This window comes from Pagrus major, chromosome 3 (genome assembly GCF_040436345.1).
Source record: "Pagrus major chromosome 3, Pma_NU_1.0".
Classification (NCBI taxonomy): domain Eukaryota; kingdom Metazoa; phylum Chordata; class Actinopteri; order Spariformes; family Sparidae; genus Pagrus; species Pagrus major.
Window position 1 is genome coordinate 9,612,510 of NC_133217.1, and position 18,807 is coordinate 9,631,316.

The 18,807-nt window shown below is 42.8% G+C and overlaps 1 protein-coding gene across 1 annotated transcript in view; it reads right to left on the reverse strand.

Annotated features, from left to right (window-relative positions):
* The window catches only part of gabbr1b (gamma-aminobutyric acid (GABA) B receptor, 1b), a 171,099-nt gene that overhangs the window by 72,004 nt on the left and 80,288 nt on the right, over positions 1 to 18,807 (reverse strand). Inside the window, exons 7-9 of the mRNA XM_073463399.1 lie at positions 18,469 to 18,714; positions 18,252 to 18,315; positions 9,496 to 9,573 (exon numbers count right to left, since the gene is read on the reverse strand). Coding sequence (XP_073319500.1) covers positions 9,496 to 9,573; positions 18,252 to 18,315; positions 18,469 to 18,714 — 388 coding nt within the window. The remainder of the gene's footprint in view (positions 1 to 9,495; positions 9,574 to 18,251; positions 18,316 to 18,468; positions 18,715 to 18,807) is intronic.

The following is an 18,807-nucleotide window of genomic DNA, read 5'->3' on the forward strand; positions in this document are numbered from 1 at the left end:
CTTCTTTTGAGAGTGTTTTTGGTCTGATGATTATTGGTCCCTGATTCCAGGGTGGTGCCCTGATTGATCAAAATTTGTATTAATTTTTAATAATTACTATCAAAATGATTAATTTCTAATAACCACACCTGCCCTACCATCAATTCCAACATCTGGCCAAGATGTTTACATTGTTGTCCTCAAAGGAATGATTTTTCTCCTTCAGATGTAAGTGGACAGCAGAGTCTTGACCTGAGGAGTTGGCCCTCCTGTGTTGTGCCATTCGTTTATGGAGAGGTTGTTTTGTCTCCCCACTACAACAAACTCAGAGCTCACACGTGTCCTTAACGACTCTGTAAGGACACTCCCACACAGAACTCCCCTCCAGTTAGTTAGAAGTGAAGAAGCCTCTTGGATGAGAGGTGAAACGTCTTCAACAAACTGAAACAAGTCCAGTTGCCTGCAGTACAGCACTTAGAATTACCATGACCTCTAATGGGGTTCAGGTTCAGTGCTGTCATATTAGATTGTATGATCCATTTGTGTTTGTTGTTTTATTTTATGGTATTTGGTTTTGTGGATAAGACAACATGCTTTCATATGATGGGCTTTCAGATGGGTCACTGGGTCACAACAGCCTTATCAACTATCAGACTTATCAAGCAGCAATGCAAGAATGAGAGGTTCAGCAGTCCACTTTACTAGTTGGAATGTAAAAGGCATGAGAGGGCCAGTGAAACGGGCCAAAATTTTTGCCCACCTTAAAAAATTAAAAACAGAGATAGCATTTTTACAAGAAACACATTTGGTAACATCAGACCATATGAAACTTAGAAAACCATGGGTAGGACAACTTTACCATTCACAATTCAATACCAAGGCAAGAGGAACAGCGATATTAATACACAAAAATGTACAGTTTACTCTTAAGGAGTCCATATCAGACCCACAGGGTCGATTTGTCATAGTGACTGGCTCCCTCTTTAATATTCAAATTACACTTGCTTGTATATATGCTCCTAATTGGGATGATGCCAATTTTGTATCTAGGCTGATCTCTGTTTTACCTAACATGAACTCTCACCGTTTGATCTTTGGCGGTGACATAAACTGTGTTATGGATCCGACCTTGGACCAATCTAGCTCCAAGTCAGTGTCTCCATCCAAGATGACTCATGCCCTGTCTACATTTATGAATGAGGCAGGCTGTATAGACCCTTGGCATTTTTTTTCTCCACGTAATAAAGAGTTCTCATTCTTCTCACATGTACATCAATCATATTCAAGAATTGATTATTTTTTCATAGATAAAACCCTGCTACCCTTTGTTAAGAAAAGTGAATATTCGGCCATTGTGGAGTCAGACCACTCGCCAGTATTGCTGGATTTAGGCTTTCCCCTTAATCAAGCTCAGCGCCCCAATTGGAGATTGGACTCAACTTTACTGGCAGATGAAAACTTTTATGAAATAATATCGACTGCTATAGATAATTTCTTACAGGCAAATAAATCAGACTCGGTATCACCGTCTATCTTGTGAGAGACACTGAAAGTGGTAATTAGGGGCGAAATAATATCTTACACAGCAACTCGCAATAAGGCCAGGAAATCAAAGCAGGAACAACTCATAAATTTAATCCTTGATTTAGACCGTAGACACTCCGCATCACCCTCCCCTGAACTGTATAAAGAAAGACTAGACTTACAAATGCAATATAACCTAATATCAACACAGGAAACGGAACAATATCTGCTCAGGTCTCAAGGTTTTATATACGAGCATGGTGAAAAGGCAGGCCGTCTTTTGGCCCACCGACTTCAATGTAGATCGGCAGCTCAGCTCATACCACAGATCCAGAAGTCTTCTGGTGAGCTAACAGTTGACCCTGTTGAAATAAATGATATTTTTAAAACATTTTATTCAAACTTATACACATCTGAATTCCCAGAGGATGATTCGGACATGCTCAATTTTCTAGATAACTTAGATGCCCCTTCTATAAATCCTGACAAGAGGACAGACTTGGATAAGCCCATTAAACTTAATGAAGTCATCAGCTCTATTTCAGCAATGCAAAGTGACAATGCCCCCGGACCAAACGGCTACCCAGTCGAATTTTACAAAAAGATTTCACCCAAATTAGCCCCTCTGTTACTTGAAATGTTTAATCATTCGCTGGATCAGGGAGCCTTGCCACAGACCCTCACTGAAGCCAATATTACACTCTTGTTAAAATGAACATATTGCTGAGGTTTTTATATCTCTTTCAGAGTATTCCAATCTTCCTTCCAAAGTCATTCTTCAGACTTGTTGATAAACTGTTGTCTTTATTTTTGTGGGGTAACAAACATCCTAGAATTCGTAAGATATTTCTTCAGAGGCATAAGTCAGAGGGGGGTATGGCTCTGCCCAACCTGATGTATTATTATTGGGCAGCAAACCTACAAAAAATAGTTTATTGGATTCAAAGACCAGATACTGATTGGTGCCAACCAGAAATTAATGCGTGTATATCATCATCACTTCCTGCATTAGTTACGTCGAAGCTCCCCCTCTCTCCTAAACAATACTCCTCATGTCCTATTGTAATCTCCACCTTAAAAATTTGGTCACAATTTAGACAAAATTTCAATCTGACAGACTTCTCTCTTTATAGTTCCATCTGCAATAATCATGTCTTTCTCCCAGCCAAGTTAGATCCTGTCTTTGTCCAGTGGCAGAGGGCAGGATTAAATAAATTCAGTGATCTCTATATAGATGGAACTTTTGCTACATTTGATACTCTTTCCACCAAATTTAATTTACAGCGCTCTAACTTGTTCCACTATCTTCAGATTCGCCAGTTTGTTCGTACCATCAGCCCATGCTTTCCTAATTTACCTCCAAAAAAAGGAATAGGTATCATCTGCATCATCTAGGTATCTGCAAATTCCAACGCACCACAGAGGTCTCATCTCAAAAATGTATAATAGTATCACATCACTTCATAAAGTGACGCTCGATAAAATCAGAGCAGATTGGGTAGAAGAACTTGGAATAAATATCTCAGATGCAACCTGGGATGGTGCATTATATAGAGTAAATGGGTCAACCTCATGTGCTCGCCTTGGCTTGATTCAGTTCAAGGTTCTCCATCGAATCCATTATAGTAGAGTCAGACTCTCTAGGATATATTCTAATGTCAGTGAAACATGTGAACGTTGTCATATCGCTAAGGCCGACCTGGCCCATATGTTCTGGTCCTGTAATAAACTGTATAATTTTTGGACTACGATATTTCAAACTTTATCGGAACCTTTTAGCAGAGATATCCAACCCAGTGCTGAAATGGCTATATTTGGAGTCCCAGGGGAGGGTATATCAATGGCAAATAAAATTAAAAATGTGCTTGCTTTTTCAACTCTCCTGGCCCGGAGAAGAATCCTGTTGGAGTGGAAATCAGCACATCCTCCCAAAGCTTCCTCCTGGATGAAAGACTTGATTCTATTCCTTAAGCTAGAAAAGATAAAATATTGCATTAGAGGGTCGACCCAAAAATTCCATGATACATGGGCCCCTCTACTATCTTATTTTGAGAAACTTGAAGTCCTCCCACAGAACTGAAATTTAAGCAGGAATAAATCCTGTTGTGCTTGTGCTTGTACCTCCTTGGACACTCAGGGACCTCAGAAAACCTGTGTGGTGATAATCACAGAAGGCAAATAGCCTACTTGTAATGTCTTGAATATCCACTTTTTCTCTTATTTATTTATTTATTTATTTTCATTTATTATTATTATTTTAATCTTGTATATTCTCATGTTTGTAACCTTTTCAGTGTAACATTCGAGGTGTGCTTTTCGAGTCTATTCTCATTAATTAATTTATTCATTTATTCATTTATTTTTATTTTTATTTTTTTTACACTGGCAGCATGATGGGGATGGGTGGGGGGAAGAAAATAAGAAAAATGATGTATGTTGAATACCTGTGATCGTTGTTCACTTTCTCAAATAAAAACATGTTAAAAAAAAAAAAGAATTACCATGACCTGGATGACTGAGAACCTTCATCAACAACTTTTTGTGTGTGTCTGTGTCACCACCAATATTGTATTAACTTGTATGGCTGTTCTGTTGTCTTCCTATATCACTTTTCAAAAATCAACAAACAGATCACAATTCATGGATATCAGTGAAGTGAGATGTCTGCACAGAGCCCAAAGATACTAAAGACAACACCCACCCAGCCACGGTCTGTTCACCCAATAAAAACTCAATAAATGCTACAGAAGTATCTGCTGCTGTACCACCTGACTACAGACCAGCTTCATTTCTCGGGCTGTGGGACTCTCAATTCATCTTCCACACTCCACTGTATGAAATAGTTTGTTTTGTTTTTCTGTGATGTAACATGAAAGGACTCAAACTCAGTTTTGTTTAGCAACCCTGGTGTTTTAAATTAATAAATAAATAAGGCTTGAACCTTATAACATGGGTGTAACTGTTTGCTTAAGGCAGATCGAGTGTAACCTTGTCTGTGTGTGTGGGTTACATAAAGATAGTGTGTGTGTGTGTGAGTGTGTGTGTGTGTGTGTGTGTGTGTGTGTGTGTGTGTGTGTGCGTGTGTGTGTGTAAGTGGTGTCCTTCGGGAAAATGTGTTTTCCAAGGCTAATACCTCTCCCTGCCCTTGATAGTGGAATCGGGACAGTATGTTACCATGGTGACTGGCCCCATAATGGTTACCACGGCAATATAAGAGAGAGGCAGCAATGCAGCAGTGGTCAAGGAGACTGAAAGATTAAGGGAGGAGAGGAGATTGTGAACAAATACTGGGAAAGTCAGTGGAGAGCGGTTAGAGAGAGATACGAAGAGGCTAGAAGTTAAAGAAAGGGTTAGAGGGGAATGGATTGTAAAGAAAGCAAGGAGAAGTAGAGAAGGGAGAAACAAGATAAAAGGGAAGAGTGGACAACTGGATCTAGAGAGGAGAACCAATATGTCTTGAACTGAAGCCAGAGCTGTGATACAGTAACATGTAGCAACCAATCCACAACCAAATCCTGGTCACCTTGAGGAGGCCTCATTCTGTCATGTCACTGTCCTGGCTATTTTTGGTGTTCACTGCTAGGAAAGATGCTGCTGATCAACCGTGCAGGGAGGAAATCCTGACTAATGCCTCAGGTTAACTGGTTGTCACGCATATGAAACTGGCTTCCAGTACCTTTTCACTCCTCCACTGCATCTGCTGACTTCAGAACGCAGTCCAGATGGCCCAGACAGCCTCACTGTCACTGAGGCAGCATGACCGCAGGGTCAAACACCAAAAGCAAAGGAGGTCGTCACTTCCACCGGCTTTTCCTTGGGTCTTGTCATACCAGAGGGAGGGGCCACTTGGATGACTTTGCTGTTTGCTGGCTTGGTTACAAAAACTAGTTTCTGGCAGACAGCCAGCAATGTATCAGTGCTTAGAGCTTTTCAGTGACATTAGATGAGAGTGACGTCACTACCAGTGGACATTACAGCTCGGCTCATGTCTTCACGGCTGAGATGCCACCAAACAGTTGAGAATCAGCAGCTTTATTTTCAGAGAATTGGTGGCAAATTGACTTCCTGTGATCATGTTATCATAAAAAATAACCTAAAAAAAACCCTATACAATACCTATCTTAAGCTAGCTTCTAATCACTGAGAGCTGATTTTTATAACATACTGAAATGCACGGTAAGTTTTGTTTGTTTAGTGTGTGAGAAAAATATAACATGCTTGTACAAACAGGACAAACATAATGCATATTATGCCGACCTTGGAAAATGGTTTGCAGTTAATTTGGAGTGAAACACTAAAAGGACATTCTAAACAACACCCACCCCAGCCACAGTCTGTTTGGTTTGATACCATCCACTGACTACAGAGCAGCGTCTTTCCTTGGGCTGTGAGACTCCTCAACTCATCCTCTGCACTCTATGAACTTTTATTCTGTAATGAAGCCTAAAGTTACTAAACTCTTTCATTTATAACCCTGGTGTTGTAAAATGATAAAAAAAATTAACCTTTACCTTTCACCTTTTAAAAGCAGTCATTCCCACACTGGGTCAAGAGCAGTTTTGGGTAGCATTACCATTAAAAGTAAATTGTTACATTACAACGTTACCTTCCTTAGAAAAGTAACTCTTTAGAGTACTGCATTATTATTTTCCTCATGACCACACTGGAGAGTTGATAGGCCAAGGCTTGAAAGAAGCGCTGGAGTCATGGGTTAAAAGAAGAATCACGAGTGTGCATTATCACCAACAATGGCACAAACAATGTTAAAGCAGTGCCGCTTAAAGACTGGACAAGACTGCAGTGCTTTGGCCACAGGCCTCACCTCACCGTCAGTAGGTCAAATTAAGGCTGTCAAAACATTTTTTTGTAATGTTGTAATGTTAATGTAATGTTTGGACTACTTTTTCTATATAGATTTAGTTAACCATACTTGTGTCTTCTGATCACCACTGACAAACAGGTCAGTGTTCTTGGATCATTAAATAATGTTTAATGTTCTTGGCATGCTCCACCAGGAGATCTAAGACCACAGAACAAGCTTGTAAATCACTGACCAGCAAATACATGACCTTCAGAGAGATATCCCAGTGCTCCTACACACACGGATATAATCAAAAAAACAAACAAAACACTGAAAGAGTCAAAAGGCAATTATCTAACTTTTTCTGGACTCCCTGAAAGCACAATCAACAATCTAGAATCGATTTGAAGACTACATGCACACTGCTCCGAAAGTCCTATCAGAAAGCTACAACAAAATAAGCCATTTGTTCTGCTTTAACCCCCTGCATTTATTATACACCAACACACTTATTTTTTTACCTTTTTTTCTCTTCTCCCTTCTCCTTTCCCTTCTCTTTCTATCCCTCTACACGCACATGCATGCACTAGATATTGTTGTGGACAGACAAAACAACCACTCCAATACACAATAGTAAGGTAAATGATGACCAAATGAGATCATTTTTGTGGAGGAACATCAGTGAAGAATTATAGGCCTTACAAAGTATTCATGATGTCAATACAAGTTTATTAGTTGGAACATTTAGGGTGTTGGCTAAAGGTGCGTTCACACCGGACCTTTTATTTTTGTCGCTGGCGACAAGTTTACATATTAAGTCAATGCAAACGAGCGACTGAGCGATTAATCGCTCAGGCGAAATATCGCTGGGGCTCCGAGCGACAGCGACAGAGCGACGGAGCGAAAAAGCGCTCAATCGCTCTGTCGCTCGAGATGAGAAATCCCAAGTCTCTGGCCGTCAGTCGCTTGTCGCTCAGCGCTGATAGGCTGCCGTAATCTATGTGTAACTATGACAACTACTGAAACCATGGAAACGTAATACGACTCCACGGGTCCGGAAGAGCGAAGCCGGCTTTACGTTGACACACACACACGCACACACAGCCACTCGCCGGACACCAACTACAGGCGCTCCTCAGCTGGGATGGAGCGCCTGTAGTTGGTGTCCAACCGGGCAATCCTGCCTCCGATTCTCGCCAACAGCTCGTCAAACTGTCAGCCATGCTGGACCAATACAAACGGGAAGAAATGAGTGCCTCCGAGCGACGTGAAATTCACTGGAATCGCTTGAATGACGTCATCAGAGTGATCTGTTGAATTGTGCCGACGAGCGACTGCAGCTGAGCCACAGAGCGATTTTTTTGGAGCGACACGAGCGACAGCGACAAAAATAAAAAGTCCGGTGTGAACGCACCTTTACAGGCAAAGCGTACCAAAGTTCTAAATCATCTCACTCAGTCTGTCTGTTTTGTTTTTTTGTTTTTTTTTATGACCCCAAGATGCCTGAGGCCACCGATGTTGCTTGAAGGCTGTGGAAATGCATATTATGCTGAATTTTTCTCACTTTTTCTTTATTTGAAGTCCCCATGAAATGGAAGGCGGAGCATTACTTGCTTCCACATATAGTCCTGTAAAAATAGTCAGTTAGGACAGTGAACACAGATGATTAAATAATAAGCGGGCTGGCCCAACACAGCCCAAGCGCGACCTAACGCAGCACCCGAGACCAATGGCTGCCAATTTGATGAAAGGGAATACAATACCAACATGGTTTTCTTGCTGGGTAGGGCTCCTGGATACACGGGGCCTAGCGTTAGTCAACTGATTGTGGAGCTAACTTTAGCTGCATGACCAAACAAGCAAGTCTAACAGCAGCTAAACTCCATAAACCACATTGGTGCTGGATTCCAGTCATCAAACTGGCTACAGTTGGTCTTGAAATTTGTATTCAGTCATGAAATCGGCCATGTTCACTTGGAGCCCAGTACGGTTAGCCACTGTTAGCGGTTCCTTTAGCAAAGAGTAAAGCCATCTGTTCATCAGGAAACACACCGAGAGTTCAGGCAGAGGACATTAGAAGGGAAACCAGTAACATTGTCTCCACAAAATATAAACCAGTTGCACCAAAATCAGTGAAAAAAGTTATAAATGTGTGTTTTTGACCAGTAATCAGTGACGCACTCTGCTCCAGTGATGTCTTTCTGACAAGAAATCTAAGAAGCTTGAAGTTAAAGAATACTGGTTGAAATTGGTTGGGTCAAGCTTACTTAAGCACACGTGACATTTTGTTTTACAGGATGGAGACATGACTGGATTTTAATTTTAAATTAATTTAATTTGCTCTTTTGTAATTATTTTGCCTTAAATAGGTGCACAATGTGACTGTAGATGTGATGTAAAATGGTTAAAAAAGCATTAATGATTAAAAAAAAAAAAAAGTTTTCATTTCAGCTCAACTTTTGTTGATTCTTCCACAACAAAATGGAAATTATGATTCCATCAGCATTGTTTTGTTGTCCTGTGGTTGGCTGTTGCAGATCTGATGATCTTAAATTATGGTTAAGCAGTTCTGGGTGGTTTTAAATGTACATGAAGCAATACAGGGCAATCAAGGTATTTTTTTTTTTTGATTAGTCTTACAGGGGACTGTTGGGCCTTGGCAGAGGTATACAATCTACTCGGTGCCATTCTAGTTCCACCATTGTATTGTTCATTGTAAAAAAACAAAACCGGCATTAAGAAGGGCCTTTGCTGTGGTATTGCTCACTCTGTGTAAAATGGGCAAATGTCTCACCTTGTTTAGTTCTGGAATAGTCCCCCCTCTCTCCAACCTACCTTGACTCAATCGATTTTCGAGACTACAGGAAATCCATTTTCTGAGACAGCACTTGTGTCAGACAAACATACAACCAAACAAAATAAACTGAAGGTCGACCCTTATCCACCCCATTCCATCCCCGCCATTGACCCTTGCATCACTTACTTTTTTTTTCTATTTCACAGATGTGCAACAGTCAGAGCATTTGCCACTGATAGTTCTACATCTTATCAGTGCTTAGGGAGGCAGAACTCACATGGATAAAGGAGGAATCAGAAGGAGAGAGGGTGAGGCTGCAGGGAAGTTAGAAGCAATGCAACAGACGATGATAAAGAGAAAAATAAAGGGGCTGAGTATGATGAATGTCCCTCACCTATCCACTTGTCATTCCCATACCAGGACAGATTGCCTTTAGTGCTATCGTAGTATCCAATCTTCTTATAGCTCCCTCCTGTGTGAGAGAGAGTGAGAGAGAGGGAGAGAGAGAGAGAGAGAGAGAGAGAGAGAGAGAGAGAGAGAGAGAGAGGGGTGGGGTGGGGGCGGGGAGAGACAGAGAAAGAGGGTCACACTGGGTTCTCACATCTTCAACTCTGAATGCTGAATATTCCAGCAGGTAGGGCTGGACAACCATCCTTCAGCTGAAATGTGTATATAGCAAGGAGTTAATTGATAAAGTTGTCATTGAATATCCTGCGCCAATTCTCCGCATCCTCCAATGTGTGACAGTTTCGGATGCAGCGTGGGGTGAAATTTCGCCGCGCCTCTGATACGTCTCCAGAGGTAGTATCAGAGGCGCAGCAGAGGCGAACCGAACCTGTGTGAACGGATAAGATGGGCGTCTCGGTCTGATGGTGTTCACAATCTGACAACTAAACAGATCCTTCACTCAACAAAATAAAGACAAATGTCCCACAAAGCAACGTTACATGACCAAACAACAGTAACGTAGTAGCTGGTAGTGTCTTTGGCAACAATTATAAAGAAATAAATAGCGCAGTTATACCTGGAGAGGTGTCTGTCATCCTGTCTGTCCTTTTGACTCTTCGTCACATTTCTGCCCAAAAAACAGCATCTGTCACCGACAAAAAACTTTAACTCACCATGTGTTTGTCTCCTTCCACTATTGTGTTGTTGTAGTTACTGTCTCATGGTGACGGTCAGCCCTCCCGACCGAGACTTCAGTGAACTTTCCCCCAGAAAACAGCATCCCTCCCCGTGAGTGAGAGTCAGACAGCATCCTGTTTACTGATGGCGATTATGTATTATGTATTTTAGAGCGAAAAACGTAACTTTGTCACTTTCCAGGATGTTTGGTGGGTCAGGATCTCAATCACAACACATTATAACAGCATTCATGTGATCATTAACAGTCAGCGGGTACATGTTTAGATTAACAGGAGGACACCGGGGGAAACACGTTGAAAAAACCACACAGACGTCATCATCATGACGTGTACCGTCGCGCCTTTTGTGGATCCGCAGCACCGAATTGACACACTGGTGTGTCTTTACCCCGGAGCTGCTTGGTTCTGTGTGAACAAAGAAAGGCGGAGAATTGGCGAATCGCTGCTGCGGAGATAATGCGGCGTCTCTGTGTGAAAAGGGCTACTGACTGCTGCTCACTATACTTTTTGCTGTCACTATTGTTGGCTGAATTGACTAGCTGTCATTAGCAAGTAGCTCAGTTAGAGGTGCAGCCAGTGGCGCTTTTAGCTGACAGAAGTCTGCCTGGACCTTGGATCACAGGGTTAGTCACAGCAGGCAACAACACTCTGCTCAACCGGGCTCAGCTGCCTCCAAGCAAAAATGGCTAGAACCTGGACTGAGAATAGACCGACAGATGTGGTGAATGGTCCTACTTAACCTATTACCATCGCAACCACACTGCCGTTGTAGCAAGATCAACATCACTAGCATGGATTAGCGACAGCAGGGGTATTAGCAAGGAAGGCGACAGCTGTCACTCAGACATACTATAAATTCTCCTTGGTTAATGAGGAGCTGCAGACTTCATTCATGGTCAACTGTAACCTCCAATGAACATTTACTGCTACTAGACAACTTTTCTGCTAGACTTTCCCTCTGTCGCTCTCTCTCTTTCTCTCACTCAACCACTCACACACTACACACTGCCTTATTCCTCAAAGGAGCCATGCATGTTTTTTTATCCAATATAAGGCAAGCTTGGAGGATGACACATGACTCCCAGATTCTAATACAGTCAACTTATTTTTTTTTTTTTAACTTTCAGCACAAAATTAAGATTTTGTAAAAAAATAATATTTGACACTTTCCTGACAATGATGATAAACCACACTTATCATCATTGTCAGGAAAGGAGTCAGTAACATATGAAATATCATAAAAATGCCAAATACAGTGGAATGGGATTTTAAGCTTGTCTTAGTTCAGTAAAACAGAGAAACTTTAATTCAGATAGAAATTAGTTGGGAATGAAAATGTCATGATCAGCAGAAGTTAAGTAGAAACCAGTTGGAAGTTTCCTGGAAATGTATTAAAGAAATTACCAGCTATGTATGGCTTGATGGAAAATAGCAGAATATTAGTTTTATTAAATAATGTTTAATGTTTTAAATAATTTTATAATGCATTTTGAGGTAATTATTGTGGTGATTTGGGAGTAATTTCAAATAAATTTCAAATATTATGCTTAGTAATTACCACCTACTTACTATGAAATGTCTTGTCCTTTAAAATGTAGTGGTGCCACATTAATGTGGAAAATATGACAAGCATTTTGTTTCCATGTCTATCTTTCCACTTACCACAGCTTAGACTCCACCAAAGAGCTGCCAAGGGCCAACACTAGGAGCAAAGGCCCACAAATGCTCTCACCTTGGTTGGATTCTGAGGGGTGGGCCAGGTTCTGACTTTGTCGGTGTTTTGAGAGTCCGGCTGCAGGCCGTGGCGAGACACAACATGGCCGAGGAACACTACATGGTCCTGGGCCAAATGACACTTTTTAGGGTTTAGCCTGAGGCCTGCTGCCTGAATCCTGGAGAAAACTTCACATAGAGAGGACAGGTGATCCTCAAAGGTGGGGCTGTAGATCAGCACATCATCAAGATAGACCATGCACACCTGCCAGGGAAGCCCCCTGAGCACTAGTTCCATCATACGCTGAAACGTTCCAGGTGAGTTAGTGAGGCCCATAGGCATCGACTGCCACTGGTAGAGGCCCCTGCCGGTGGTGAAGGCAGTTTTCTCCCTGTCCCCCTCAGCGACCTCTACCTGCCAGTAACCATTAGAGAAGTCCAGGGTGCTGAACCACATGGAGCCAGCTAACGCGTCCAAGGTGTCATCCACCCTGGGGAGAGGATGTGAGTCTCTGACGGTTATACTGTTCAAGCGACGACAGTCGATGCAAAACCTCCACTCACCATTTCTCTTCTTCACTAGGACGACCGGCGAGGCCCAGGGGCTGCTGCTTTCCTCAATCACCCCATCAGCTAACCTTTTTTGATGTGCTGAAAATCTCCCTGTGTTTTATGAGTAAAGCACCCAGTCGCGATTTCTGTTGCTGATTAGCGGGCGAATCCTCTAGTGACACGGGGGCAGTTCAGTAGGTGAAATAGCAGAGACTGTCTCGGCTGCAATCTGTGGGAGCGATACAAGCTCGGACTCATCCACCGAGAAAAACTCCCCCAGGTGCATGCCCTCTCTGAGCACAATGTCCTGATCCGTGGGGTTTAACACGCGGGCAGTGGTGACCCCATCTTTCACTGATGTCACTGTGTGAGCCACAACAAACCCACATGTGCTTTGGAGGTTAGGTGCCAAGTAGCCCACAAAGGCAGGGAGCTGGCCAATAAGCCCGGCTGGGGACACATTTACTGGAACCAGCATCTCGCTGAGGGGGGGCAGTGTTGTGGCAGTGGTAATGGACACATTGCAACACTCTGGAAACAAGTCTTTGCTACATAAAAGGGGAATTACAGTGTCCCATAATTGTAGTTTGCCCCGAGCATAGTCCAGGAGTGCATGGTTAGTGATAAGAAAGTCAAGTCCCAATAGTGCTGTTTGTGTAAACCCCCTAAGCACATGAAATACTTTCAGCCATGAGTCATTCCCTAGATGTAGGGTGGCTGTTATGGTGCCCAATGTGTCAAGCACCTGGCCATTCACAGCACGTGCAGCAATGAAATTTGGATTTAGGGCTGGAACGGACATGCGGAAATCAGCACTGATGAATGACTCAGTTACTCCAGAGTCCACCAATATATTGATTTCAGTCCCTTCAATGCTGCCCCTCACATATGAAGTATGCTGCAGTTCTGTGGTGTCATGTATTTTGGTGTCACCTGTTGATATGGGCAGCATTTCCCACTCCAAAGGGCCCCCAAGTGCGGTAGCTGGTGTTTGGGCCGCAACATCAGCTATATCTCTTTTCCCGACAGGTTTGCTGAATCCTCCCTCTTGGGAGAAAGAAAACGCACCCCTCGTCTTTGCTGTGAGTCATCATGAAAGGAGCCTCTGGCAGGTCTAGGGCCCCACCAATTTGGAGAGGGGGCCCGGTCACTGTAGGACGCCCGGTAACTGGGACCTCCTTCTGCTTCTCGTTCGCGCCAGCCACGGTCAGGGGAATGCCCCCTCTGGTCACCCCATGGGCGACGCGACTGGCAGCCTTGTTCTCCACACATACACTGGCACTGGCCTCCACGCGCTGGGTGAGGGATTTTTCCTTCATCTCTCCAGTTGCTGGTTTTCAGTCTATTGTTTTCCTCTACCATTCGTCTCATTTTCATTCTCATTTCTCTCATGTCCTCTGTAAGTCTGTCCATGGTTCTGTACAAACCCCCTCCATCAGATATAGAGTGCACCATTGCTGCCGCACCACTGCCAGTTGGAGTCTGGCGTACCACAGTGTTACCATAGTCCACCTTTAAAGCCTCACGGGCCATCTCACATCGACTGGCAATGACCAGGGCCTCCTCCAGATCAGTAGCCCCTTGCTCGTGACATTTAGCTCTCAGGATTGGGTCGAGTCCTGCCAGGAACCTACGAAACTTCTCTTCTCTCTTAGCTATGTCACCATAGCCTGGGAATGCTTCCTGAACTAGCTTACTTAATTCTACTGCATAAACATCCAAGCTCTCACCTGGAGCACGAAGGCAGGCAGAAATATTTGCTCTGAAACAGTCTAGAAAATGTCTTTGTCCAAATGCCTCCTGCAATTTCTCTTTTACTGCAGTGTAGTCGGCCTGAACGGCTGCAGACAGGCTATCCCATAGCAGAAAAGCAGCCTTGGTCAGTCGCGTTGGCAAAATCCTGACCAGTTCATAGTCATAGTCACTTCCATCCACTAACGCCTTTACAGCAACCTCATATTGTCTGGCCCAGCAGGGGAAACTTTGCTTTTTGTCTCCCGCGAAAGGCGGTGGAAGTTCAATCTTTATGTTGCTGGCAGACGGTCTTTCCCAGCGCCGCTCCCTGCAGCCCAGCGGGTCCTCCTCAAACTTCCACATTTTGCTGTTCCTTTGCTGTTTCTTTCTTTATGCTGATTTCACTCTTTAACTAAACTAATAACGACAATGAGAAGAAGGGCGAAGTCCTCATGCGAGTCGCGACAAGGACTAACTAGACTGTGCAAAGCTAACCTAACGACCCTAGTAGTGGCTACTTGCTTAGCTAGCTTTCATGAACTGCTTCGTCTGTTTTACACAATACACTTATCTCACGGTGGGCATCCAAGCAGAAGATAATCCCACCGCTGCCACCAATGTAACCGAGCGGGTGTGATTGCGCCTGTACTTAGATATAAGAAAATAAAGAGACGAGAAACTCCATTCACTGAACGGGTCACACTTTATTCTTCAGCGCTCTCGCCTTGAACAACATAGCAAAAACATTCAGACCACTCACACTTCCGTTCTGTCCCTTCAAATTAAAAGTACTCGGCCGGAAATAGGTTACATTGTTAGCCAATTTCAAGCTGACTTCACCATACTCGTAGGCAACTGTAAATACTATCAAAACGTGGAGACACTTAGCTGTGTCGAGGCAAAGCCAGCTTTGTACTGACCCTCGTTACTGAAGCAGTCCGATGTGAAGTGGTTAGCACACACAAACAAACTTACAGGAACCGTAGCCGGCACGTTGTCGTTAAAAATGAAACGCATCCACTGTCTCTTCTGTTCTTCTGTAGCTGGGACAGAATATAGGCACTTATGTTGATTTTTACAACCAACAACAGAGCAATTTGCGTGTCTAGCTCTGAGCGACGACATTGCGAAACACTGCTATCTTACCGCTGGACACACCGAACCTTCACCTCGGGGATGAACGCCCCCCTCTCGGATATCTCCGGGGAGAGGGGGGAGTGTTTTCACGCAGAGGAGCCCGGCCTATGCAAATCACTCCTGTTGTTATGTAACGACAGGAGCTGAATCTGAACAGCCTGTAGGAGCCCCGTTTTACCAGTGGGTGGGCTGCAGAGACGATGCAGGACTCGTTTGCTTTCCTCATTCTGGGAGTTGGTAGGCTCAGGGAGGACCAGTTTATATATGAGAAAACGTGTTTTTCATAATATGGGACCTTTAAATCATGAAACAGTAGGACCAAACAAAATATCATGGGAATTCAAAAAGCAGGCAGCACATTTATCATTTTCACATCCCAGCATGTGATTTGAAAAGTAAAGTGGCCTACATAAACAGACAAACTAACAAAAACAAACAAAACAAAACAAGGACAAAACAAGACAAAACAAAAACAAGAAGCAAAAAAAAAAAAAAAAAAAAAAAAGGAAAGGGAACTGTAGGGAATGCAGAAAAGAAAACAAATGTAGATCTAACATTGTTAAGTTAACCTTTACAAGTGTAAAGTTGGACACTCACTAGCCCTTTTCACACAGATACTCCGCATTATCTCCGCAGCGGAGGTTCGCCAATTCTCTGCCTTTGTTTGTTCACACAGAACCAAGTAGCTCCGGCATAAAGCCGCGCCAGTGTGTTAATTCATACAGCATGCCGGCGCTGCGGATCCAAAAGTGGCATGACGGTACACGTCATAATGATGACATCTGTGTGTTTTTTTCAACGTGTATCCCCCGGTGTCCACCTGTTAATCTAAACATGTACCTGCTGACTGTTTATAATCACATGAATGCTGTTATAATGTGTTGTGATTGAGATCCTGACCCACCAAACATCCTGGAAAGTGACAAAGTTACGTTTTTAGCTCTAAATGACATAATTACATAATCGCCATCAGTAAACAGGATGCTGTCTGACTCTGACAATAACTACAACAACACAATAGTGGAAGGAGACAAACACATGGTGAGTTACAGACAGACGCTGTTTTTCTGGCAGAAATGTGATGAAGAGTCGGTAGGACAGACAGGAAGACAGACAGGATGACAGACAGGAGGACAGACACTTCTCCATGTATAACTGTGGTATTTTTTTCCTCATATAACTTGCCAAAGACACTACCAGCTACTACGTTACTGTTGTTTGGTCCTGTAACGTTGCTTTGTGGGACATTTCTCTTTATTTTGATGAGTGAAGGACCTGTTTAGTTATCAGACTGTCAGATCGACACACCCCCGCTCCACAACTCCAGGTTATCCATTCATGCGAAATTTCACTCCTCCCCGCATCTGAGACTTTCACACAGAGGAGGATGCAGATAATTGCTGCAGGATCCCTGCACTCAAAGGGCAATGTGAATGGAACTACTGTTAGTATTGCTAAGGAATGTTACATTCAGGTCAATATGCCCATCTGTTGTTGCTTGTTGGGCTTGAGTTATTGCGTATATGCATTACTGACTATACTGGGGACATAGTGTATGGATATATTATTGAGACGAAATTCATGTTCAGTTCTTACTCTTGTTATTTCCTTTTAATTGGGACATTTTGGTTTCATAACAGGAAAAAGGTGTGTGCTTAGAGGACATAACCAGGAAACAGATGTCTTCCTGTAATCATATCATAATTGTTTGATTCTCTATAAAGAGGATATACACTCATACTTTCAGTTCTGTTGCAATTAAACTCAATCGAACACACAAGCTACAGTCTGCATTTTTCTTGAAGAATACTTTCTCAACAATATAAATTGGCATCACAACAAGATTGGACAGAATTTGATCAGAGGGGAGAAGATGTCTGCTGCTGTGGCTGGGCCTGGGTGACACTGTGCAGCAGCCACAGCAAAGAGGTGAGAGACATCTTGCCATTTTTGTTCATACACAGTCACACCAAGGTCTGTGCAGCAAGCAGTGTCCATTTTCTCTAAAGAACCTGAAAAGTAGTTATAAAGTGATTTGAGAGATAAAAGTGGCTTGTGGGTCTGAAGTAAATACTGACATGCATGAAGTATGATTGAATAAAAGAGTAAAAAAGTTACTTTTGTATGAGTATAAAAAAGAGGTTGGTTACTCTTTTTGCCATGTTATGCTTTGAGCATATACTGTATTTTGAGCATGCAGTACCTTTGAGGTTATGCTGGAGAATATTCTAGACAGTATTTGTCATTGTTTTGGATTGTTGCAATAATAATAAACATACATTTGCATAAAGTAAGCATATTTGTAAACTGCCATGTTGATAAGAGTATCATAAACTTAAAAAAATATCCCATTAAAGGAATAGTTCACTCTAGAACGAAATTCAGTCATTATCGACTCACGATAGAAACTACACCGGACTTCTCATCAGCATGAGGGTGAGTCGATAATAATTCACCTAGACAAATTCCTTGTTGGTGAAAAATCCTTCTTGGCAATAAATCTGTTTCTGATTCTGATTCTGATAATGACTGAATTCCGTTCTAGAGTGAACTATTCCTTTAAGTCCACATTTGGCAGCCTTTAAAATGGCTTGCCAACATGTTCCAACATGTTTGATCTTGAAATGAGGCCTAATTGAGTTGTTATGCCATCTTTCATTTATGGATAGGAGTGTGCTAGAAAGCACATCAATGTTGTTTCAGTAGAAGAAGAAGAGTAGAATTGAGGCAGAGAAGCCACAAAATGAGTGAATTGTAAACATTTGTTATGATCAGTTTGTTTATATTTACAGTTTAATGGAAAGGACAAGATCACAAGCTGATTATGAAAACTATTTTCATTTTAAAGCAGGGACGTGCTGTGGCATACCTTGAAGCTGTTCTATCAGAGTCCAGGCCATTCGAGAACCTTGAGCGTCAAATACAACGTGGCCCTGAAGGAAAAAGGCACATTTTAATTTTGTAGCATGCCCCTCCATTCCTTACAGATCTCAATACCTCTCTCTCTCTCTCTCTCTCTCATTACAATCTAGAACACTCTACCCTTTCTCACTTTCTGCACATCCTCCTCCAGATTTTGTACTTACTGAAACTCCTTCGAAGGAGCTGGTGTTCAGGGCGCGATAGATCTCAGAGGTGATATCTCGGTTGTTGTAGTTGAAATCTTCTAGCCGGTGACCCTTGGTCTTCAGGGGCCCCACAGTCTTGTTGAGGGCCAGGGCTAGAGCCCATACAGCATCGTAGGCCAGCGGGGCCTCTTGGAAACCACCTGTCTCCTCTGGATTTTTACCCCCGAGTTTAGACATCAGCTGGGCCAGAAACTCCTGAGAGGTCTGGAAAGGAAAGAATAGGATGACAGACCAAACATGGTTAAACAAGGACATGTTTGAGCCATTATATGAGTACATCTGGATCAGTTGGTCTGG